This window comes from Diaporthe batatas, assembly GCF_019321695.1.
Source record: "Diaporthe batatas strain CRI 302-4 chromosome Unknown Contig00023, whole genome shotgun sequence".
Taxonomy (NCBI): domain Eukaryota; kingdom Fungi; phylum Ascomycota; class Sordariomycetes; order Diaporthales; family Diaporthaceae; genus Diaporthe; species Diaporthe batatas.
Genome location: NW_025408570.1, coordinates 218,341 through 240,709, shown reverse-complemented (window position 1 = coordinate 240,709; position 22,369 = coordinate 218,341). Strand labels below are relative to the sequence as shown.

At 52.9% G+C, this 22,369-nt stretch overlaps 8 protein-coding genes across 8 annotated transcripts; 5 read left to right on the top strand and 3 right to left on the bottom strand.

Moving 5' to 3' along the window:
* Positions 1-169: 169 nt before the first annotated feature.
* Positions 170-3,336, top strand: KVR01_013009 (uncharacterized protein; the record flags this gene model as incomplete). Its single annotated transcript, XM_044786482.1, has 3 exons — positions 170-1,578; positions 1,694-1,855; positions 3,309-3,336. The coding sequence occupies 3 exons, from the start codon at positions 170-172 to the stop codon at positions 3,334-3,336; spliced, it is 1,599 nt and encodes a 532-aa protein (XP_044637885.1).
* Positions 3,102-5,328, bottom strand: KVR01_013043 (uncharacterized protein). Its single transcript, XM_044784902.1, has 4 exons — positions 4,877-5,328; positions 4,359-4,815; positions 4,211-4,300; positions 3,102-4,150 (listed from the first exon to the last, which is right to left on the bottom strand). The coding sequence occupies exons 1-4, from the start codon at positions 4,958-4,960 to the stop codon at positions 3,597-3,599; spliced, it is 1,185 nt and encodes a 394-aa protein (XP_044637919.1). The 5' UTR covers positions 4,961-5,328; the 3' UTR covers positions 3,102-3,596.
* A 301-nt stretch (positions 5,329-5,629) lies between these two features.
* Positions 5,630-7,923, top strand: KVR01_013019 (uncharacterized protein). The gene is made up of 4 exons (XM_044783670.1): positions 5,630-6,020; positions 6,113-6,648; positions 6,719-6,953; positions 7,009-7,923. The coding sequence occupies exons 1-4, from the start codon at positions 5,782-5,784 to the stop codon at positions 7,658-7,660; spliced, it is 1,662 nt and encodes a 553-aa protein (XP_044637895.1). The 5' UTR covers positions 5,630-5,781; the 3' UTR covers positions 7,661-7,923.
* A 456-nt stretch (positions 7,924-8,379) lies between these two features.
* Positions 8,380-10,180, top strand: KVR01_013075 (uncharacterized protein). The gene is made up of 2 exons (XM_044787958.1): positions 8,380-9,722; positions 9,783-10,180. Exons 1-2 carry the CDS (start codon positions 8,409-8,411, stop codon positions 10,143-10,145), a joined length of 1,677 nt encoding a protein of 558 aa, XP_044637951.1. The 5' UTR covers positions 8,380-8,408; the 3' UTR covers positions 10,146-10,180.
* Positions 10,181-10,648: 468 nt separating this feature from the next.
* On the top strand, positions 10,649-12,686 carry KVR01_013052 (uncharacterized protein; the record flags this gene model as incomplete). Its single annotated transcript, XM_044783318.1, has 3 exons — positions 10,649-11,899; positions 11,999-12,556; positions 12,613-12,686. The coding sequence occupies exons 1-3, from the start codon at positions 10,756-10,758 to the stop codon at positions 12,684-12,686; spliced, it is 1,776 nt and encodes a 591-aa protein (XP_044637928.1). The 5' UTR covers positions 10,649-10,755.
* An 827-nt stretch (positions 12,687-13,513) lies between these two features.
* Positions 13,514-15,301, top strand: KVR01_013030 (uncharacterized protein). Its single transcript, XM_044787658.1, has one exon. The coding sequence runs from the start codon at positions 13,667-13,669 to the stop codon at positions 15,053-15,055; it is 1,389 nt and encodes a 462-aa protein (XP_044637906.1). The 5' UTR covers positions 13,514-13,666; the 3' UTR covers positions 15,056-15,301.
* A 389-nt stretch (positions 15,302-15,690) lies between these two features.
* KVR01_013090 (uncharacterized protein) lies at positions 15,691-16,750 on the bottom strand. Its single transcript, XM_044794327.1, has 3 exons — positions 16,229-16,750; positions 16,055-16,173; positions 15,691-15,986 (listed from the first exon to the last, which is right to left on the bottom strand). Exons 1-3 carry the CDS (start codon positions 16,543-16,545, stop codon positions 15,862-15,864), a joined length of 561 nt encoding a protein of 186 aa, XP_044637966.1. The 5' UTR covers positions 16,546-16,750; the 3' UTR covers positions 15,691-15,861.
* Positions 16,751-20,124: 3,374 nt separating this feature from the next.
* Positions 20,125-21,793, bottom strand: KVR01_013051 (uncharacterized protein). The gene has a single exon (XM_044784587.1). It carries the CDS (start codon positions 21,681-21,683, stop codon positions 20,187-20,189), a length of 1,497 nt encoding a protein of 498 aa, XP_044637927.1. The 5' UTR covers positions 21,684-21,793; the 3' UTR covers positions 20,125-20,186.
* Between the last annotated feature and the right edge of the window lie 576 nt (positions 21,794-22,369).

Genomic DNA, 22,369 nt, shown 5'->3' with positions numbered 1-22,369 from the left:
AGCCACGTGACCGGCCAGCTCACCTCTTCCCAGCTTGCAGCTTGCACTGCCTCAGCCTGTGGGGCCAGTCTCCACTTCACAGCGACCTGGACATTATAACCCTCCTGCTTCTAAACAACACGCTCACATCGCATCATTGCATTGCACATCCCTGACTTCAACTCCAGCCATGCCTCTACCCGATGTGTTGGCCAAGCGAGTCGACGAGTATGTCGACTCGCTGGCACCTCAAATCCAACCCCGCATCGCGTCCGAGATCGACATCTTCCAGAACAAGACCATCGACAGCCTCGAGGACCAGGTCGTCGATGCTTTTCGCTCGCTGTTCGACAAAGACAAGGGCCACTCAGAAGGCGGCTCGCGGCATCTGAATGATTCGCCTCCAGACGCCTATGGCGGCCAGTCACTGCCCTTTGCAGATGAGATCGCCAAGCTGACACGAAGCTTCTCACAAATCACTGACGAGGCTGGTGACGACCTGCGTGATATCTTTGACCTGACCGAGGGCCGGGGAGGGGGCTCTGGACAGGACCAGTCTCGCGGTATAGACCACACCGATTCCTTCTCCAGCGGTGCCAAGGGCTTCCTCTCCGCCGCGATGAATGCCGTGCAGGACCACCTTGACAGGGACAGCGGGCCAGGGGGCAAGAAGTTTGAGCTCGACGGACTCCTTGGCGTGCTGAGCGACACTGTCAAGGACGCAGCCCGGAACCCCGAGGAGAAGGCCCGCATGATCAGCCCCGAGATCAAGGAGAAGGTCGGCGCGAAGCTGAGGGAGCAGCACGCACCCATCGCTGAGCAGTTCACCCGCATCGCGCTGGACCACATCAAGCGCTGGCTGAGGGGGAACACCAGTACCCGTGATCTCGGCGATGGTGTCAAGGGGGAGTTCGAGGACCAGGTGAAGGACATCGTCAAGGGCCTAGGGGGTCTCTTCGGCAGCAAGAAGCACAGCGACGAGGGGGCTTCGAGGGGCATCGGCGACCGAGACGGCGAGGGCGGTGAGGGCAGCGGCGGCTTCTCCAAGGTCATCAGCGACAAGCTGAGCACAGGCCTCGCAAAGGTCCACCGCGAGGTCCGGCTCGAGTTCCGCAGCGTGCTGGGCGCCATCGAGAAGCAGCTGTTCGAGCTGCTGCCCGACGAGTTCCAGCGGCCCCTGGAGAAGATCCTGGGCGGGAACCCCTTCGACGAGCAGCTCGACCGCGACGCCGGCTCGCAGGACCGTGGCTTCGGGGACGACATAAAGGTCAAGCTCGTCAACAAGATCCGCGGCCTGGTGCGCAAGGTGCAGGAGACGCTGCGCGAGAGCATCCTGGGCCTGGTCAACGGCGGCCACCGCAAGTTCGAGCGCGAGAGCTGGGTCTTCGTGCAGAACATGGTGGAGCAGAAGGTGCAGAAGTACCTGCCCAAGGTGAAGATCACCGTGCCCGACGATATCGGCAACGAGGGTGTCAGCGTTGGCGCAGTGGCGGCTAGCTCGCAACCTACCGGCGGGCATCAATCCAGCGGTGGTCATCAGCCTCCGCCATCGACACATGAGAACTATCCGCCTCCACCTCCTACTTCCTCCCACGCCCAGTACGGCGGGCATCAGGCTCCTCCACCTCACCAGCCATACAACCCATCGCAGTATCAACCATCTCAGGAGTACAATCCTCAGCAACACCAGGCTCCAGATTACAGACCCCCGCAGTACCAGCCTCAGGAGTACAGACCAGACCAATACCAGTCGCATCAGCAACAAGGCTATGGTCATGGGCAGGGTTATGGAGGGAACCAGAGCTATGGCCATGATCAAAACTACGGAGGCGGTGGCAATCCTCCATACTGAATCGATCAGCCAAATCGAGCAACGGTGGAGGACTTGGCACGCCAAGGCACATGCAAGAGCTTATAGCAAATTGACATTTCTGGGCAACGGCTTATGACGCAAATATGTGGGCCAGACTCAGAAAGTTCGATCTCCCTGCGGGTTAATGAGAGTTCTTCGATTTCCTCATCCGGATCAAATGAAATGTCCGGTTAATTTCGTGCGCAATAGTTCCTCAGTCGTACCTTGCCTCGTCACGGCCGTACTCATAGCTCTCTTCCAGAGTCTCACCGTAGTCCTCAACACTGTCTCCAAAACGCTCCACTTTACCAACACCCTCCCCAATGTCCTCGGCGATGTGCTCGGGGGCGTGCTCGACAGCGTCCACAGTATCATCCCAGCCTTCCTCGATATTCTCCCCCGCCCGGTCCCAGCCCTCTTCCACGGTCTCCTCCGTCCTCTCCCAGCCCTCCTCCACGTTCTCCTCTGCCCTGTCCCACCCCTCTTCCACCCTCTCAGGGACGGCCTCTACCTCCCCGACGGCCTCGCCCGTCCAGCGGGCGGCATCCTCGGGGAACTCCTCGACACGCTCGACGCCGTCGTCGAACCTGCGCTCCATGCGATCCTCCTCGCGGTCCCAGGCCTCAGCTGATGGGGGAGATGGTGTCAGTCAGTCAGTCTCGTAGCCAAGGATGCAGCAGCCTCGTATCACAGCGGGTGGGCGTGCCTACCAGCTTCCTCCAGGACGGGCTTTTCCCAGCTGCGCTCGCCTGTCTCCTCGTTGAGGTAGATCCAGCGGCCGGCCTCGCCGTCCCAGCGTGCCACCCACGGGGGGTGCACGTAGGGCGGGTCGGATGGCGAGTCGTTGCCCCCGTCGACCGAGTTTCCGATTACCTCGGATAGGACATCGCTCAGGAAACCCATGTTCTCACCGTGAAATAAATGCTCAAAGTTGTTGCCCGCCCGTGCTGTTTGGTTTGGTAGGATTGTGACGCAGAGTGGCAAGGCAAGCGAGAGATTTTAAGCGACGAGTGACGAGTGACGAGAGTTCGAGCTACTGATCTACCTGGCGGGTGCAACGTGTCACCTGACAGACCCATACCTAAGTAGTGGCTTCTCATGATACATGTACCTCCCTGGCCGTATGCCAGAATTAAGCGCGCGGCTTCCGCGCTCCGTGGATCCCAGTGATCCGTCATATCCGAGATTATGACACAGGGGCAAAATGCTCGGATAAAGAGAGGGGCAATCTGCTGATTGCAGCAACGACCGATATAGCTGGCTTTGTTACTATTCGGTATACGTCCGAAGCCATGCATAAACTTGATTTTGTGTTTCTATACTGGTGCAATTTTTCTTGTAGTGTTATAACCATAATTACAACTAAACCTCTTTGTATGTTCTTTTGAATCAACATGGAAGTCCTACAGCACAGCATATTTGGCACGTACTGAGACGGACCCGTCAACTGCTGTGCAATAGCTGGCCCGGCCCAAAGGCCACACTTTCGAGTCCCGCGAACTTGAAACACAGCACTCGACTATGGTTAAAAGTGGCTGGATATGCTTCCTGTTGCAAGAAAGAGGCGCAGGGCACGTGGCCCGCGAATGGCTGGTGAAAGAGATATAGCACTCGAGTCTGATGCATCGCCACATGGATTATCTGGATTTGTTCCGAGACAATTGAAGTGCTCTTAAATTATTTGAACGCATTCTAATATTGTATTTCCCCTCAACATCAAAACAGATCAACTCAATCTCGAAGAATTCGCATGTGAAAAGGATGGTTAGCTCGCGCTGTGTGTCTGCGCCCAGATAGCGGCGTGGTAATCTGCTTCGGAGGCGTCGACCACGGAGTCCAAAGTCGCTACAGTCGTTCCGCCAACCTCCGTACGGTTGTTTCTGCGGATGAATGTTCGTATACCGGTGAAGACCGGAGACGGGAGCTTGGGCAGCTTGAGCAGCGAGCCACTTTCAGTTTCGGTGAAAGAGGTCTGCTTCTCGTCAGGCTGTGCCCGAGCTAGCACCTGAAAGCGCCTGATCATCCTGCGGAAGGCGCTGCCAGCAGGGCTTTCTGAGGTGTGCTTGTCGTCCAACGTCTGTCTGACGAAGAGCGTGCGGAATGCGGTGATCGACGCCATCATGATGGCTACGGCGCCTTCTATATGCTGCCAGAAGAATGCCCAGGTGTCATCCTCGACCCCTCTATAACGAAATCCAGCGATCCTGATGATGGCACAAATTGCCATGAAGATGGACAGGCCAAGGAATATGCACAGTCCTATCTTTGTGGACAGTCGGAGAAATGAATGCCTGAGGATGATGATTGGGATAGCGACGACTGGGAAAGTTATGCATGTCAGTTTCAGAATGGATTTGTGGGGAACACAATTGGACATACTCATGAGATCGGAAGATATATCTAGGACCGTGACAAGAGCAGTGAGCCCGAGGGTCTTGTTCCCATCCACAGTTGAGGCAAAACATTGAACTGTGTATAGGTTAGGCCCAGGCTTGCGGATTGAATGTCACTGTGAGTGAGTACTTACTGGCATCGGCCCCGAAATACGGGCAGATAATAAAAGGGTCGACAATGACAAACATCCAGGACACTATGGTAAAGCCCACAACAAACCAGAAATACCATCTTACACGACGTGATATGTGCCAGACAAGCGGGTGCATGAATACTAGGAAGCAACCTTTGACAGCAAAGATTGCCGTCCATAACATAGCCAGTAATGGGTAGACCTTCTTTTGAAGGTTGAGAAGTTCACCAAAATAGGCAAATATCTCACCGAGTGCCTCTGGCGCGAGCAGGGCAGCTGCATGCATGTAGAGGAAATAGGTTATATGATAAAGGATGCCCGTGCTGACACAGAGACAGGCAGTGGCCAAGATGAGGAATGCATCGTCCAGGCGTAGTTGTTTTTGGTATGTGAGCCGGATGGCCATGCGCGCGAGAAAGCAGCAAAGTGCCAAGCCAGTCACAACTCCAACACCCACCTGCGAGAGTTTCGAACTTCAGCACTGCTCAGAATAGTGACAGGAAAGTAAATTAGCTTACTTGAAAATCATACATGTGGATGCGACCACAAGACTCAATGACTTTGCGAGCATGTTGAGAACCCAAAAGAATAACGGTAGACATGATTACTATGTGTACACCTAGACGGTCGGCCACAGAGGAAATGCTCAGTGCTGACGTTGTGAAGGAGCTCCAAGGGCCATGAGTGCTTTATACCTAGATAGCCCCCAGAGTAACTAGGCATATGCAAGAGACCAGTCCGGCTCCCACCATTCACTTGCATTCGTTCTCTCATCTGTCACAGCTTCCAAGATTCCTTCCTCACTCGAAGCGTAAGTCTGCCTACAAACTGGGATCCAAAGGATTTACGCTAAACTACCTTTATCAATGAGGGTTCCACAACACATGCAGTAAGACAAGCAATTGGCCTTTTTTTAGTAGCCGAGGGCAGCCACAGCACGAGTCCACCCCACCCAGAATCGGCTGTTGTGCTTGTCATACAGGAAAAACATGTGCATTTGGGGGCAGGCTGCCGGGTGATGCGAGTGGGACCTGCAGCCACCATGAAAAACCCAAGAACAAACACTGCCACCCGAATCGATAACCCCATTCAGCTGCCAGTGCCACAGCCTACTCTTTCTGAGCCAATGATCGTCTCCACAAAATATTGTGCCTGCGGTCCCCACACAGCTGACGGCGGGGATTGTTACATGTCATATTGCGGCACGAAAGGGGAATAGACCCAGCCGAAATTAGCAGCTTTGGAGCAAACGAGGCAGACGCGTTTGCACGTTCGATTTCCTCAGAAACGTGCCATCTTTTGGTCTGCCCAGTCTGAACCTCACGATGCCTCAATGCTCACAAAGTGGACACGATCAATGATCCCTCTTCCCCGAGCGTCCCAACTAGATTGAAAGAAATCTTCAAACCCGGACAACGGCAACATGCTCGATAGTCTCAATCTCCCCGCCTGGCGCGCGGCCGATTGGGTGAGCCTCGCCGCTACGCTGCTCGCAGTCATCCTCTGGCGCCGATACACCATCAGGTATGACAGCTATGCGCGCCAGAACGAGAGTAAAACCGCCGATGGCACCCCTCCGACTTTCCCTTACGTCTTTCCGCTCCTAGGGACTCTACCAATCTCGTACTTGTGGAAGCCGCGAGATTTTGTCCTGAGCCGAGAGTGAGTACGCTGCCTGGACAGCACACGTGCCATCTTCTGCAGGTGGTGGCGTGAGTTGCGAGATGGACGCCGCTGACTTCCATTCGTCCAAGCAACTTCTTCCAATCTAAGAACCCCGTCCGCGTCAAGATCCTGACACAGGAGTTCTACGCTTTGCGCGGCGCAGACAATATCAAGGCGATGTTCAAGGCCTCCTCGGTCTGCTCGTCCATTCCTTTCGTCAAGTTCGCTCTTGGACACGCCTTTGGTGTCCCAGCCAAGGCGTTGCGCCTATTCGACAAAGACGACTCTGGTGGAGGCCCCGTGCCATACCCGGACAGTACCGTGGAAGCTCGCAACCGGATCGATTATCTGAACCACCAGACTGTCGTACAGTTCCTCGAGGGAAAGGGATTGATGCCTTTCTGGGAAAGGTTTGAAGTTAATATAACAAAACAGCTGTCTGGAGTCTACAAGGGCCTTAATTCGAATGAGTGGGAGCGGCGTGAGGATCTCTTGAGGACAATCGGGGACGAGACTACGGTGGCGATCCTGACTGCTTTGTGTGGTCCGCACTTGTTAAGGCTGAACCCACACTTCCTGCAGGATTTCCGGGACTTTGACAGGAATTTGCAGACTTACCTTCAAGGCATGTGCGAAGTCCTAGCGGAAATGACTGTTTGACAGTGTTACGCATTTGTTGCTAATATCTATCCTAGGTATTCCATGGTTCCTGGCGCCGCGGGCTTACGCCGCTCGGAAACGAGTGCTGGATGCTGTGCAGGTCTGGCAGGAGTATGCCAGAGAGCATTTTGATGATTCAGCTATCGATGAAAACGGCGATGATCCTTTCTGGGGTAGCAGCTTCTTCCGAATGAGGCAAAAGACGTTTCTCGAGATGGACGGTTTTGGTCACGATGCCATAAAGTCAGTGGACTTTGGCGCAATATGGGCGTAAGAGACAGTGTCCCTACCTTGGTAGCAAGACTTGACTGACTTTTCCGGATAGATCACGAAATGCGACTGCCGCAACGTCTTGGGCATTGTATGATGTCTACCGAGACCCGGAACTCCTCGCGAATCTTAGAGCCGAGGTTGATACCTGTTCAGTCCAGGGCAATAACGGTCTCGGCTTCAAAATCGATCAACTACTCCACTTGCCAACGCTTCAAGCCGTCTATGCTGAAACTCTACGTCTCAGGATGCATTTTTATCTTATCAGAATGCCTGATCGGGTAGATATGAAAATACAAGGTTCTATTATCCCGAGGCAAAGGGTTGTCGTGGCGCCGACAACGGTTGCGCATATGGATCCCGAGGCATGGAGTACCGGTTTGAATGGCGAACACCCGTTGGATCAGTTCTGGGTCGGGCGGTTTCTCAATTACCCACCCAAGCCGAATTCTGGGACCATGCCAGAGTTCTCGTCAAAGAACGTCGGAGGATCATGGATTCCGTTCGGAGGCGGTCCCCAACAGTGTCCGGGGCGTCACTTTGCAAAACGGCAGATACTGCTGACCATCGCCATGACGGTGAGCCTCTTCGATTGTGAAGTGCTGGATGAAAGCGTTCGGGAGGACTTTACGTTGTGGGGATTCGGCAGTGGCGTGTCCAATCCAGTGGGCAAAGTCCCCTTCAGGATTCGACGCAGGAGAGCCTAGGTCACATGCAAGGCATGGAAACTTGGCTTCTGCGACATTGTAAATACATATCGTCCATAATGGTCAACGACAAAAGAGGTTTCGATATTTGAACCATCGATCTCTTCCGTTTGGGTCCAGAGCACTCCGGGCTGCAAGCTCTTTAACTTTAATTTTAATATATTTCTTAAGTGGTTTTGTTTCTCATCCACATACTTATATAAAACTATATACATAACGTTCATATAGTAATAAAAGCTTCAAGACCTAGCATTTGAAAATAAGAAATGTTTATAATGTTGGTAAAAATACGATAGGTGTACGTGGCCTCAGCCTCATGACGCACGGATAAGGCTGAGGGGTACCATCTGAATGTAGCCGTTAACTAGAATCGTCGAGACAAGTAGCCCATGACTATATGAGTATATATCGGTCCGGCCAATGGTATTTGGGTAGTGAGGGGTTATATATAGCTTGCTAATGTCGATGTTACGACGGCGTCAAAGCGCCAGTGGGGTTGAGAGGTTGACCACGGGTAAGCCAATGCTTGGTTTTGCCGTCTTGGGAGCGCACGTTGATCCAATGTTGACTGAAAGAGGTTTAGGGCATTCAAGCTAACTTTCGTTAGCCTATTTCCTTAAAGAGATTGAGTTGTGCGTGATGTAACCGGTAGATTAATCCTTATTAATAAAGCTGACGACCCTTCGACCGCTGCTGACATCAAAAGACCACGGCCTTTTCTTCTCCACCATGGGACTACGGCCGAATCATGCGTTTACAGTCAATCCTGTGGGCATCATGGAACCTCGCCTCGCAAATCAGCGCGAGTACCTGCTCCCCTGAAGGTTTTGGCTCACTCCCAGCAGGCGTATCGATTTTGAATACCACGGCATTTCCCGTCTCTTCGCCATCAAATGTCTATGGGCAGTCGGCCGCAGACAGTCCGGGTTACAACCCAGCCTACGCCTGGAACTTTCCTGCGCTCTGCGCTGTCACCGCTAAGATTGTCGAGGGCAACTCGTCCTACAACCTCGGCCTGTTCCTGCCGAGCCAATGGGGAGGGAAATTCCTGGTGGTGGGCGGCTACTCGTTCGCCGGAGGCATCAACTGGCACGACATGGGCCCGGGGCCCTGGTACGGCATGGCGACAGTCACGACCGACACAGGCCATCTCTCGGCAGCTGCCAACCAGTCCTGGGCTGCTGACCCGGGACTGCGGGCAGCATGGGGCTCGGTCGCGATGCACGGCGCCGTGACATATGGCAAGATGCTCACTGAGGCTTACTACAGCTCCAACATCACCGGATCTTACTACAGCGGCTGCTCGACGGGCGGGAGGCAGGGGCTCAAGGAGATCCAGGAGCACCCTGACAGTTTTGACGGGCTCATGATAGGCGCCCCAGCGTGGAACACCAAGAACTACATGCCCTGGCTGACGCAGATCGGCATCTGGAACCATGCGAGCAACGCGACCAGGCTGAATGACACCGACTTTGGCACCCTGGCGGCCTTCGTGCAGGCCCAGTGCGATGCCCAAGACGGGCTCGAGGACGGGATCGTCAGCTCACCCGAGACGTGCCGCATCAGCTGGGACAATATCAAGTGCGGGTCGCCGAGCAACCCGAGCCCGTGTCTCAGCAGCGAGCAAGTCGATATCGCACAGCTCGTCTACGATGACTATTACATAGAAGGGGGTGCCGACTTTGTGCACAATGGCTTCGGGATTAGCTCCGAGGAACAGTGGCCGACCTTTCTCACTGCGTCGAGCACGACCGGCTTCGACGGAGAATATGAGCGGTACTTCCTAAACTATGGATCGGAATGGCAGACCAAAAGCTACAACTCATCGACTGTGCTAGACTCGCGCGCGCGCGAGAACGACGTTGCGACTGCAGATCGTTTTGAGCTGAGACCCAATAGCAAGGGCTTGTACCCCAAGATCTTCATGTATCACGGAATGGCGGACGGTGTCATCCCCTTCAAATCCTCGGAGCTGTATTACAACCGCACTCAGGCCGCCATGCCCGGGGCGAATGTTACGGATTTCTTCCGCTTCTTCGCCGTCCCTGGGATGCAGCATTGCGTAAGTGTCCTCCCTCCCCGACCGCCTTCGAGATGCATACATTAACAGCAGCGCATTTAGTGGGACACATCATCGCCCCTGGCCTTCGCGCCAAGCAAGACCACAGTCGACGCGCCTTGGATGTTTGGCGGGGCAGGACAGGCGGGATATCTCCAGAACTTTAGGCTTGGCAACGGGTGGTCGGTGCCTGGCTTTGAGAACAACTCTCGGTACGACGCGTTTGCTGCTATAGTGGACTGGGTGGAGAAAGACGTCGCCGTCGACAGCGTCGTGGCCACAATGTGGAAACGAGGCAACGGGACGGTCTATACTACTTCAGGCGAGGTTCTCCGGCAGAGGCCAATATGGGCGTGGCCGAAGGAGGCCGTCTTCGTCGGTGGATCTGCGGACCCTAATTTAGAATCTAGTTGGCATTGCAGTTGAAGATGCGATCAATAGTAAACGGAATGCCTTACAGATTTACAGTGGCTTCGAAGCTTATTGCTGCACCTGAGAAGGTACATGGATGTTGAGTTGAAGTCATTTTCAGTGAGCCCAGCTCAGCTCGATCCTAGACATAGGTCTCGGTGTAATACGGCACCTTCGCGGGCATCTATTGAGCCGATGCGTAGATGTCATTCTTCTCCGCACTTGAAAACACCCATGTAGACACACGCGAGGCCAGAACAGCAGTGGTAGCTCTTCCAGCAGGACCCCAGTTGGTGACTTACCTAGGTACTAGCGCACCTCGTCACTTGAGTCGTTCTGTCGCTTTCAAGGTGGTATTATATCGTCAGCACTACCCGCAGAAGCGATGTTACGTTCACTTCGAACCTGTGCCGACCTATCCGGGCTCCGAAAATGGGTATTCCCCATTGTATACAAACTGGGTCTTGGCACCTGTGATTACTGTCACTCACTTATACTCTTTTTGTTTCAAACCTCTCTTAAAATTCCCGCGAAGCGGAAGTCCTGCGGCACGCCAAACCTAGGTCGTTGCTGCTTTATGCAAAGTACGTAGGCACTTTGATATATAGATATCTACGACATCAACATGGCCTCAGACGATGAGAAACGGTCACCGCCACTGGGTAACTCGCCAGAAAGGTACAACGGGTCAGTGAGCCACCATGGTTCTGGCTATATCAGACCGCAAGCCCGTAAGCTGCACGACCCGGACGTCACCTTCGAGGAATACCACTATTACGCACTACAGACCCGTGAAGAGGAGCGTACCACGCCTAAGCCCAAGACCTCGATATGGCGCGAGATCGTCCTGCGCAAGAAACCGGAGGCGAACCATAGCAGCGACCCCGGCGACCCCGCCGTAGGCGATGTCACAGCCACCAGCGTCAACTTTGCCAACCGTGCCAACCGCGCCGATATAACCGACGAAGAGTGGTCCAACGCGTCGCGAGCGTTCCGGACGGCATCTGCCGGCGCGTGCTTCTACCTCATCACCACGGACATCCTGGGGCCCTACGGCGTTGGGTTCGCGATGGGCACGCTGGGCTGGATGCCGGGCATCATACTGTACAGCGTCTTTGGTTTCATGGCGGGCTACAGCGGATACCTGATCTGGCACACGTTCCTGGGGCTGGACTCGCACCAGTTCCCGCTGCGCAACTATGGTGACCTTGGTTTTCGGCTGTTTGGGTCCTGGGCCCGACATGTCCTCAACGTCCTGCAGGCCCTGGCACTGCTGCTCATCCTCGGCCAGGTCACGATCCAGAACGGCCAGGCGCTGTCTCAGGTCTCGAAGTTCCGAATCTGCTACGCCGTTTGTCCCATCATCTTCATCGTGGCGGGCTTTGCCCTTGGCCAGGTCCGCACCCTGCGGCGGTTCGGGCTGATTGCTAACCTCGCGATTTGGCTGAATCTGCTTGTCATCTTCATCACTATGGGCATCATGGCGCATAGCCCGCCTAACTATGCCATCTCTGTGCTGGGTTCGGCTGGTGCGCTTGTTGATCCCGACTCGATTACACCGGATGGTAATGGAAACTACCCACCGGTCATACACTATAGCTACTTACCAGATGCTGGCAGCCTGGTGGGATCTCTGAACGGTCTCATGTCGGGTGTCTTGGCATACGGTGGAGCTCAGCTGTTTGTCGAATTCATGGCCAAGATGCGAAGGCCTTATGATTTTCTGAAGGCCATGTGGGGGGCTCAGTTCTTTATTTACAGTGTTTACAGTAAGCATAAGCTTTCGCCAAGAGACAGCCAAGAGATCGCCAAGAGACAAGCCCACTTCTGCTGGACTAACATCTGAGACTAACATTCTTCACTCCCAGTGATCTACGGCTGCTACGTCTACTACTGGCACCAGATCTCCTATCAAGGCGTATCCCTCTACGGCCTGCAGACCGCTGGCAACATGATCGCGTTCGTCAGCGGCCTCATCGCCGCAGCACTGTACGGGAACATCGGGATCAAGGTTCTTTACAATAATGTCCTGATGGATCTCTTCTCGGCACCACCCCTGACCACCAAGTCGGGAAAGATCGTCTACGCTATCATCGTACCCATCTGGTGGTCCATCGCCTACATCATCGCGGCCGCCATCCCGGACTACTTCGGTTTTGTCTCCGTCATCGCGTCGGCTACCCTCCTGGAGTTCACCTACTGCTTTCCCCCCATGATCGCCCTGGCGTACGATATCCACTTGAATGCCATGACCGATGGAGAGGGATTTGATCCCGTGACTGGCGTTGTGGTGCGCAAGGACCGTGGCGTCAAGCGCTGGGCGAGGGGTTTCTTCCGGGGTAGATGGTATTTAAATATATTGCACGTCCTGTATGCCACCGGCGCATGGGCCACAGCTGGGCTCGGCCTCTACGCTGCGATTGAAGGTGTGTTCAACTCGAGGATATATCCTTTTCCAATTTATCACGCTGACCTTCACCAGGCATGATTGAGGCATTTGAAAACCCCCAAGTCAATTCGTTCACGTGCCAATCCCCGTTGAACTTGGATGCTTGAGCTCGCGAACCTTGCGAGATGATATCCGTGGTCCTCTTGGTGGAGGCTGTGGCAAATGGCATCCCGAGAAAAGCGATTGGTCATTATCGGGCCTATATCATTTTGAAGCGCTCATTCACTATGCGTCGCCGTCTATTGGGCCTTGGGCTACTTGTGTCGCCTTAGAGGGCAGCCTTAACTGCATGGTACAAGGCTAAGGCCACGTAGCTAGTGTTCTTACATCATTAGTACTGATATGTTTATGTTTCATAAATGCTGGGTCTTGAGAATTTACCATTATATGCGCCACATGTGTTTTGTATGTATGGGGATTAAAAAAGCAACCACCGGCGGTGACATATACGCCGTGAGGTCCGGCTACTTCTGGTTAGCCAAATTTCAAGGCACACTAGGGCACTTTCGGTCATGGACCTCAGTCTGTGACTAGTTAGCCATGCCGGCTTTCTGATGGATGAAAAGTTCGCGAACTGAACCCGCTAGTGAATGTTCAACGTCATCGTGGCCGGGACAGCAAGTATCCTGGAATCCTTCAGAAGGACGGGTCATCATTGCTTCGCTGCATAATTACGCGGAAAACACCGACGCAGATGCTGAAACGCCTGGATTTGGCCGGAACTAAGGATGCTGGCGGTGGCTAAACTACTCAAGTCATTAGTGACTACGAGTGTGCCCTACGGGTACTTAAGTAGGTACAGGGATGGTTCGGCCAGGCGGCGAGCCCCAAAGTCCGAGTTACGCCGACCTGGATGGCATCAATCCAAAAGCGTCCCGCGAGCCACGACATTCTTCCTTGAATTACGATGGACTACCCGACCATGGAATTGTGTATAAATCTATTATAAAGAAGCGATATATTCGCCATCCAGGGCATTTCTATGTGAACATCGGACTAATTCACATCCACACAGCATCTATTCGCCTCTTGTCCTCCAGTGATCTCTGCTCCTTAGACACTTTCACACCAGCGAATTACCGGCATCATGGCTATATCAACAACCACGACCCTTCCGATCATCATTTCCGGAACGGGACCGTCTGCACTTCTTCTCGCGCATGCGCTTCTGAAGGCTACGCCGCCCTTGCCATTCCGGCTATACGAGCGAGATCAATCAATGTCCTATCGGACTCAAGGCTACCGCTTCGTCGTCAAGGATCGCGGCGTAAAATCCTGCCGCGATGTTCTCGGTCCCAAGCATTTCGAGCTTCTGCGAGCAACTTGTGGGGATATGCAGAGCATGGCCCCCAGGCGACTCGACGCAATCTCTGGGGCCCAGTTACCTGGATTTGACAAGAAGTTCAAGAGCCAGTTTGAGCAGGAAGAACCTTTGAAGGCTGACCGGACGCTGATGAGACAAGCTCTATTCAGAGGGCTGGAAGACTACACGACGTTTGGCAAGGACATTGTCGGGTATGAGACCATACCCACCAGCGGAGATGAAGCCGGGACAACTAATAATGGTACCGATGGTGCCGCTGCCGGTGCCAACATCCTGGTGCGCTTCTCGGACAATTCGACAGTTCGAGGCTCACTGCTCGTCGGCGCCGACGGTGGCTTTTCAAGAATCCGGGCCCAGCTAGTTCCCGACGTTCAGCTTCTCGACTGCGGGATGAGAATGGTGCTCGGCAAGACGCCGCTGAGCCCGGCCTTCTACGAAGCCCTGGGCGCAACCGGTGAAAACGACCCGCGCGCGGCCATGCTTCTGGAAAGCTTCGCGCTCGTGGCTGATCCCGTTCCCCGGACGTCACCCATGTTCTTCATGTTCGATCCGATGCGCTTCGGCGGCCGCGCCAAGGTCCAGGCCAGCGATCCGGTCCTCGGCGACTCTATCCCACTTGACTACATCTACTGGGCCCTGTCACTACGCAGTGACGAGCCCGAGGCGCAAGGGAGGGACTGGGGCTCAATGGACTCAGACGCCGCCGCGGACTTGGCCGAGGACCTGACCAAGTCTTGGGCCCCGTCTTTGAGCACCCTCGTGAGATACCAAGACCGCACGCAGACCCTGCCTCTCCGCAGTTCCATCATCCCGCCCCCATTGCGTGATTGGCGTCAGTCCGCTGCCACCAATGCGGTGGAAGGCTCTGAGCCGGCGACAGCATCACCAAATCCTAGCCCAATGGTGACCCTCATCGGCGATGCTGCTCACGCACAACCACCCACGGGTGGGATGGGGGCCACGACTGCCCTGACTGATGCGGCAATACTGGGCGCATCGTTGGCCAAGCACGGGATCACGCTCCGTGCACTAGAAATGTATGAGGCCGAGATGCGTGAATATGCTGGCTCAGCCATTGAGGGAAGTCTGAAAGGGGGTAAACTGTTCGCTAATATGAAGGACTTGGAGGAGATGGAGCCGATGAGACACTGAAACTTGGCGGAGAATTTCCGCTTCTGAGGCATAATTTCTTTGCACATGTTGGACATCTGTTGAAGGTGAATTGGCGTTATTGCTTCATATGAGTGGTATATGTACCGAATGAGACGGACTTGCCCATCTCATGCCCCAGGACACAACTTGGGTTCCTTTACATTTCCTCTTTCATTTGTTTACTTCCGTCATACAGGTCTTGCAATCGCCGCTTATCTCAAATTTAATGTTTTTACTTCTATATTTAAACAAAAAAAAAAACACGTAATTCAGTCATCGGTGAGAAAGTCTTAAAATTGGCAAGCTGACTTGAGATTTATCATTAGATATAGGCACCCATTTCCATCGCTTTTCTTTTTCATCACATTGGATAATGAGATGATTCTCAGTAATTGCAAACAAACACCTTTGAGAGATGTCATTATCCGAGAGAGGACTACTTTGAATTGCAATTTACTTAGTTTGAATCGCAAATTTATGTGTCGATGGACAATTAGCGTTGGTAAAGAATGGCGAAAGAGTCACTTCTACATGCACCAACTCGGCACTTTGAAATCTTACTTTACAATTCATGGGAAAATTTTACATATTTCACATGAATTTTCTATAAAACATACGGCCAGGAACGCTTTGACCGTATAGGAGGTCTCGATTTGATGAGATATGCAGTATTGGCTCAACCCTAACGATCTAGATGCGCCCAATGATTCTGGGATTGAGAGAAATGGGAAACAAAGTCCAACGAGTGATTGCCGCGTTCAAGAAAAAAGTTCTTCCGAATATCAGGAGCCACTTTGAGAGACCCTCTAGTAGGGCTTCTGGCCCATCCAGTTGCCAGGCGGAGAGTAACGAGCGACGATGTAGGTCCCGCCCTTGGCAGATTTGGCGCTGGCCATGCCAACCTTGGTGGTCGATCGCCACATGCATTGAGCTGAGCAATACGCATTAGCCTCTGGATTTGAGGTGAGGAAAATGGAATCACGGTTCTAAAATTCTTACTGTAGTGACCGTATTTGCTGAAGTCTCCTTGTCCAATAGGCTCGCCATGATAATCCTTCGCTTCGTTCATCCACATCTGAGCACCACCTGAAAGAGGATTCTGAGGAGAGTTGGAGTACCTGGGGGTTAATGTAAGCGTGAAATCAAATGATACTATAGAGGGGATAAACTAACCAAGCCAAGTTCTCGCCCTCACCGGGACGCTGGTCGCCCTTCGAGTGTTCCATTTTGTCGATCTTAGCCAGATGGTTGGCCCACGTCTGTGCATGCTGGGCCAAAGTGCTGTCCCATTTCAGTGCAGGGCAGCCCTTGGTCTTTCGGCCGTCGTTGTGAATCTTGAGTGCCTTGGTCTGGTCACCGTTGAGCGCCGCGGCGGCGCTCACGCTGAAAGCCTCGACAGAAGCGGCAGCGGCCTCCTCATGAACAGTCTTGTCCTCCTCAGAGTGACAGATAGGGGTTGAAACCCGAGTCTCTTCAGTGGTGTCGGCCATTTTTGTTTGATGTTAGAGTATGTAGTTCAGATGGAAATGCAATGCAGTGACTAGAAGATGATGCATGAGACGACGTATTTCAGACTGGCACTATTGGCGACTATTTATACTCGAAATCATTAATGCTCTTCCATGAAGGCAACCTTAGAACTTCAGCCTTGAGTGAGGCAATGTTGGCGGCCGCGAACGGTCTCGTGACATTGACCGTCGATGAGATGAGACATCCTCCTGACTGGCAGTGCCTTTCCGTGTGGCAGGGCAGTATGCGGAATTACCCCAAAGTGCAAGACCCAATTGTATTTCAAATTGCTATACAGGTATGCAGCGGTACCTCTCGACGATGCGTCAACACACCACCACACTAGTTCAATCCTTTGACGACTTACTTGACGATGAGACAGGTACAGGGTCACAAAATGTGTGGGAAGGAACTTTCAGATCACTACATTGGGACAATACATTAGGTATCTGCCCAGCGAGGACTCAGATTGAAGGATTCGGTGTCCAATCACGCGCCATGCATGGTGTCAGCGGAAAGCTTGAGGCTTGTTGAAAAAGTACTCTATAGCTGATGTAAGATCAGCTCCGCCATAACATTGTTAGGGCGCGTGACAGATCATGGAGGCTGGCTGGCTTCGGATCGACTACCTCACGTCATCAATTGCAAATGGCTTGAGATATGTTTGCTCAAATAAGAAAAGACCCGCTGCTTATGATGAATTCGCTGAGAAGCCACCATGAGGAGAACCTAAGCACTTGCTATGGGTATGGGCTAGGCAATTGATCATTACGCAAGACTGTGTGTCAGAAAGAAACAACTTTTAGTTAACGTCGTCCTACAATGCTATGGCATGTCAAGTTCCGAGTTCCAGCTTGGCAAGACTTTTTGGCTGGTTGCAAGAGACATGCATTGCCACTCAAGTGAACAGCCACATACAGCGAATTTGAGGGACGATGACCAAAATGAATGATAAGCTGCACCAGTGAAACTACGCCACCGGGATTGAAAAGTTTAACGGCAACCTACCTAGGTAATTAATCAACTTGGAAACGGGTCTTTGAGCATGTGCCAGTGTGTGAAGGGGCCATACGCGTTCGGGATGCATGTGTATTAAGAATGAAACCACCTGACGTTGACGATGGTTGTGTCAAGCTGTTCTTATTCAATTCCCGTCGTTTTCTCGAGTACCCAGATCCAAACATCTTGAGGTCTAAATCTCTAATGGTATTTTGGCCGACCTGACATCACATCTGCCCACAAACTTCTTTCCTGGCTGCTTGTTCTTAGCATCGTCATATCTACTAATTGCGCCCACGTGGCGACCAGACGATCCTCAGGAGTGATACCTGTGGACAAGAGAAGCTTTCCCACAACCTCCGCAGCAAGCGCGTCGTACCTCAATGCTGAGGCAATGTATCGTTTGGCAAGGTCGTTGAAAGCGTCCAAGAAAACACTACCGTAAAGGTTACACGCCGACATCTGCCCTGGCTTAGGCACGGAGGCCGATGCGGCTGTAATGATGGCCCTCACAACCCATGCATATCCCAATCGCCGCTCTAACGGGTGTTCACGTCTTCTATTAAGAGGTCGGTACACTTCCGCAACCGGCATAAGCAAGGTTGCTCTGTAAATACAGTGCTCCAGAATAGATTCAGATGAAGGGTATGGGGCCGAGGGCAGGTTCCATTTACATCCTAGCGTTATTAGAGCTTCCGCGGCAAGTATCCCGCGTGCTTCGTAACGTGGGCCCTGTGACGCTATTTCAATGGCTGTCTGTAATGGCGTTGCTTCGAGCCACACTAGTTCTTGGATCTCTGCTTCCAAGTCTGCGCCGCTATCGATGAGAGCGCGCCCAATTTCCAAGTACACGAGCAGTGGGTTACTTTCGTCCTTCGACCTGATCTCGCACAACATATGCAGGGGCGTGCCACGCTTGTTAAAGCGACGTTTCTGGCTCAATCCAGGGTAACGGTCGAGCAGGAGTTTTGTTGCGCGGACATTGCCAGTTGAGACGGCGAGGTGTATCAATGACTTTTCCACACCAAGAAGAGGGTCCAGTCCGCTGTCGAGAAGGCGTTTCAGCATGAATGGCCTTCTATAATACACTGCAAGGTGTCCGACGGTCTGACAATCGTTACGCTTGATGTTGTCCCATCCACAAGAGTCTTCCCCGGGACGAGGGACACATTCCATGTGGATTTTAGCCGTTATCAAGGATTTTAAAGGTTGATAAATGCGTCGTGTTCCCGGAAGTGGTGGGTCTTCGCATTCCCCTGGCTGGAGTAAGTTCACATTACATCCCGCTTGAATCAATGCCTCGAAGAGCCTGGTATTGCCAAATACAACGGACAGGAATGATGGCGGAGGGATCTCTCCAGTCAAAGGATTCCACGACTGCCTCCTTAGTAGGAGGCCGATGCCATCTATGTAGGAAGGCTGGTGGACACTTGCAGCACGGATGGCTTGCAGCCCAGCAGACACTCCATCCGTCCCTCTTGAACAAGCCCAATGCAGGGCTGTCAAGTTGGAGGTCGACACTTGCTCTAGCATCCCGGAGGCCTGAAAGTTCCCTCTAAGCGTCACCTTTTCGATCGCGATCTGCTCCCCACATTCTTCGCAGAGTGTGGTCTTTAATCCGTGTACGCAGCGGGGTTTATCCTCTTCTTCCTGGCTGGTCTGAGACTCGGTCCACCAACCCCTGGGCACATGCTCATCTCCTATGCCGAAGTGGTCTTTCAACCGAGCCTCGTAGGTAACCTCGCATAGGAACAAAGCTGGTCGCAGGTAATACCAACTTTCTTTGTTGACTCGAGCAAGGTTGTAAACCCATTTGGGCCGGGGGAGGGCTTGGGCGATGAGATACAAGATTTGCACAGGGAGAACCGGTGTTCGATTCGGGCTGCAGGGCACAACTCTGACTCTGCGATCATACCGGACTGGGATGGAGTTTTGGATAATATGTGTGGCGCCCTGTGAATCTTTGGCCCCGGCTAGCAAGCCTGAGCTGGGCGAATGAATCCTTTGGGTGGCTTGGATTGGCATAATCGGTGTTGTCTCTTGTTGCGTTGCCGTGCCTGCTGCAAATGGAGTCTCAAATCGAAAAAGAGCAGAAATTGAAGTCCCAGGAGATGATTCTCTTGCAAGGTGTGAACCCAACTGGAAGTTAAATCAAAGAAGCGGCAGGTATTCTCTAAACTCACACAAGTTGTCCCGTAGACCATTTACCCCTGTATCGAAGAACAATGAAGACGGTAGGCATGGGCCTCTCTGCGGGAACTGCACTGCCGTACTGCGAAGTTTAGCTTGTAACCTTCAAACAGTCTTTATCCTGTTTGTAGTCTTGCTCTGGGCCACATGTCTCTTTAATTACCAAATACCGTTAAGCAGCCACAATTTGAAGACAGATAGACTTGCGTACACCGTCGATAAATTCTACAGCGGAAACTTGAGGCTCTGTGACTCGTGACATATACCCCAGTGCCTTTCTACAGAGATATCAGATAACATTCAGGCTGTAAATAGTCAGTCGTATTTGGTCCAAAGCAGGCATTGGGGGTGGACCCTTGGGTACCTAGGTATTCAGAAGATAATGGCATATTGATTATGTACAATACTATAAAATTTGGCTCCGTGCTGTCTATTAGTCTACGTGCAGAGCCACATCCACTCTCTTGGCTTCTTCAATGGACCTTTCGAGTCTTCCCATCTCTTCTTCGGAAAGCTCATGCATGTTCTCTCCCACCATACAGCTCATATCTTCCCTTGTGGCGCCTTTCTGCCACTCGCCGTCGACCATCCACTTGTCTGGGACGGCATAGTCGTGCTTCATCTCAGGAATCTTTTTGTTTTTGAGCAGGCCCCCATTGTACCAGATGAGCCTATTTTCCTCATCCACGTGTGCGATGACGAAACTGCACACTTTCTTGATCAGGGGGTTGACCGGAGGTTCCTCTTGCGACTCCTCGCCTTCCGGGGTCTCCGTCTCGGGCTGTATTTCGGTTTCCCAGCCCACTATAGCACCATAGTGCTTCTCCATCTCGTACGATGACCCAGAAAGCTCAAAACCCATCCACCAGGTCTCCTTGTCGCCATAAGTGATTTTGTAGGTGACCTCTTCCCGAACCTCAAAAGAGTTCTGCCAGCAGATGTGAAGAAGTCCCATAAAAATGTCGGTCCTGCTTTTGTCCACAACCACCACGCCCGAGTCTCCTTCTTCGGCATATTCTTGTGTCCAGACGAGTGAAGTATTCAGTCCCCCACTGGGCCTCCTGATTTGATCGTGCCACCATTCATGTCTGTCAGCGTATGCGTGCTGCCACAGCAATCGGTCTCTGAAAAGCAGTGCCCCTGTACGCAGGAAGCCCGGGTGGTCGAGGAGAGTCTCTGGCTTCTGTATGAACACCGCATCGGCGTCGAGGAGGATGACCTTTTCGAAGCTGCTTCCCAGTACTGCAAATGGCTTGATGGCCCATCCCCCCTCCCGGAGCTTGAGTGTCGAGTCGTCGAACACGGTCAGGATATCCAAGAACCGGAGAGGATGGCCCGTAGAGGCCACGAGCTCCTTGAGAAAATTCCTGTTGGACACGGATAGGTCCGACTCGCCGGCGTACACAATCTCAATTGGTAGTTTCGAGTCCAACACGTGCCGAAGCGAGGTGATCAGGTGAGATGCATATCGTACGTTGTTGTCGCCAACGGGGATCACGATTCCAACTGAGCCAGGAACGATCGACGAGCGGAGATGCGAGAGCCCAGGCCGTTGTAAAAATGGATATAATATACGGGCGGTCTTGTCGACGACGTCAAGCAGGGGCTTTCTCTGGGAAGGTGTAGGGTTGTTGTCTGCTGAAACCAGCAGGTCTCTGAGAATTCGGGTCCGCCGGCCCAGCTCTCCAAAGCGGTCTTTGTAAGGGGGTCCAAGCGGGAAATCCTCGAAGTATTGGACCAGGTCCGCCGCCAATTTTGGTTCTACGCTGCTGATGATCTCCGCTGGAAGACGATTTGGAGGTGTGGTGTTTAAATAGGTATCAGATAGCGAGCCAAGCAATGGCTGGTACAGGTAGATAATTCCCAACAGGAACACCAGGCCAGTGGCGTAAAGGGCACCTCGCGGGAAGTTCGGGATTCGAGAAGCCATATCCGCGGGCGTCGAGCGGTGCGCTTACGAGGTGAGCTCAAGGCTGGCAGATCATTCCAAGACAATTTTCAAGATATTCATGGCTCCGGATCGGTTTTGTGGCATGTTTTGTGGTGAAAGGGAAGTTACGACCGATTTACACTGGCATCGCAGATGCCGCGCTGCACCATAAGAGAGGCCTCGTCAACCGAGTCGCCCTCGCGTGAGACAAGCCCCACCGCCCCATTTAAACCAGTAAGCAACCACACGGGTGGCTTGCTGAACTCGCTTATCTTTGTCATGAGTATTTTCGTTTCAACTCAGGGGCAGTTCGTTGGTGTCTCGGTCGCCGATCCCTTTTCAGCTCCGGAGTGGGTGAGTGGAGATTGTGCCATTAGCACCAACAGCCATTTTATGTCCAATCAAAGATGACCTTGGAATCATCTGTGGCGCGAACGAAATGAGGCAAGCGTTATCGGAAAGTGGTAAAGAAAAAAAAAAAGAAGAAAAAAAACTGGTGGAAGTGTACGGACGTCTGCTATGAAGACGCAGGCATTAGAATCCTCAAGGAAAATCGCCGAGGCCGCCCCCAGAGGCTCAGCACCAGGTCGTTCCGTAGGGCTATTCCTGTGTTGATGAATCAAAGATACCAGGACGATTTGTATATGTCTCACTCCAGCAACCCTTGGGAAAGGAGCCGGGGCGGG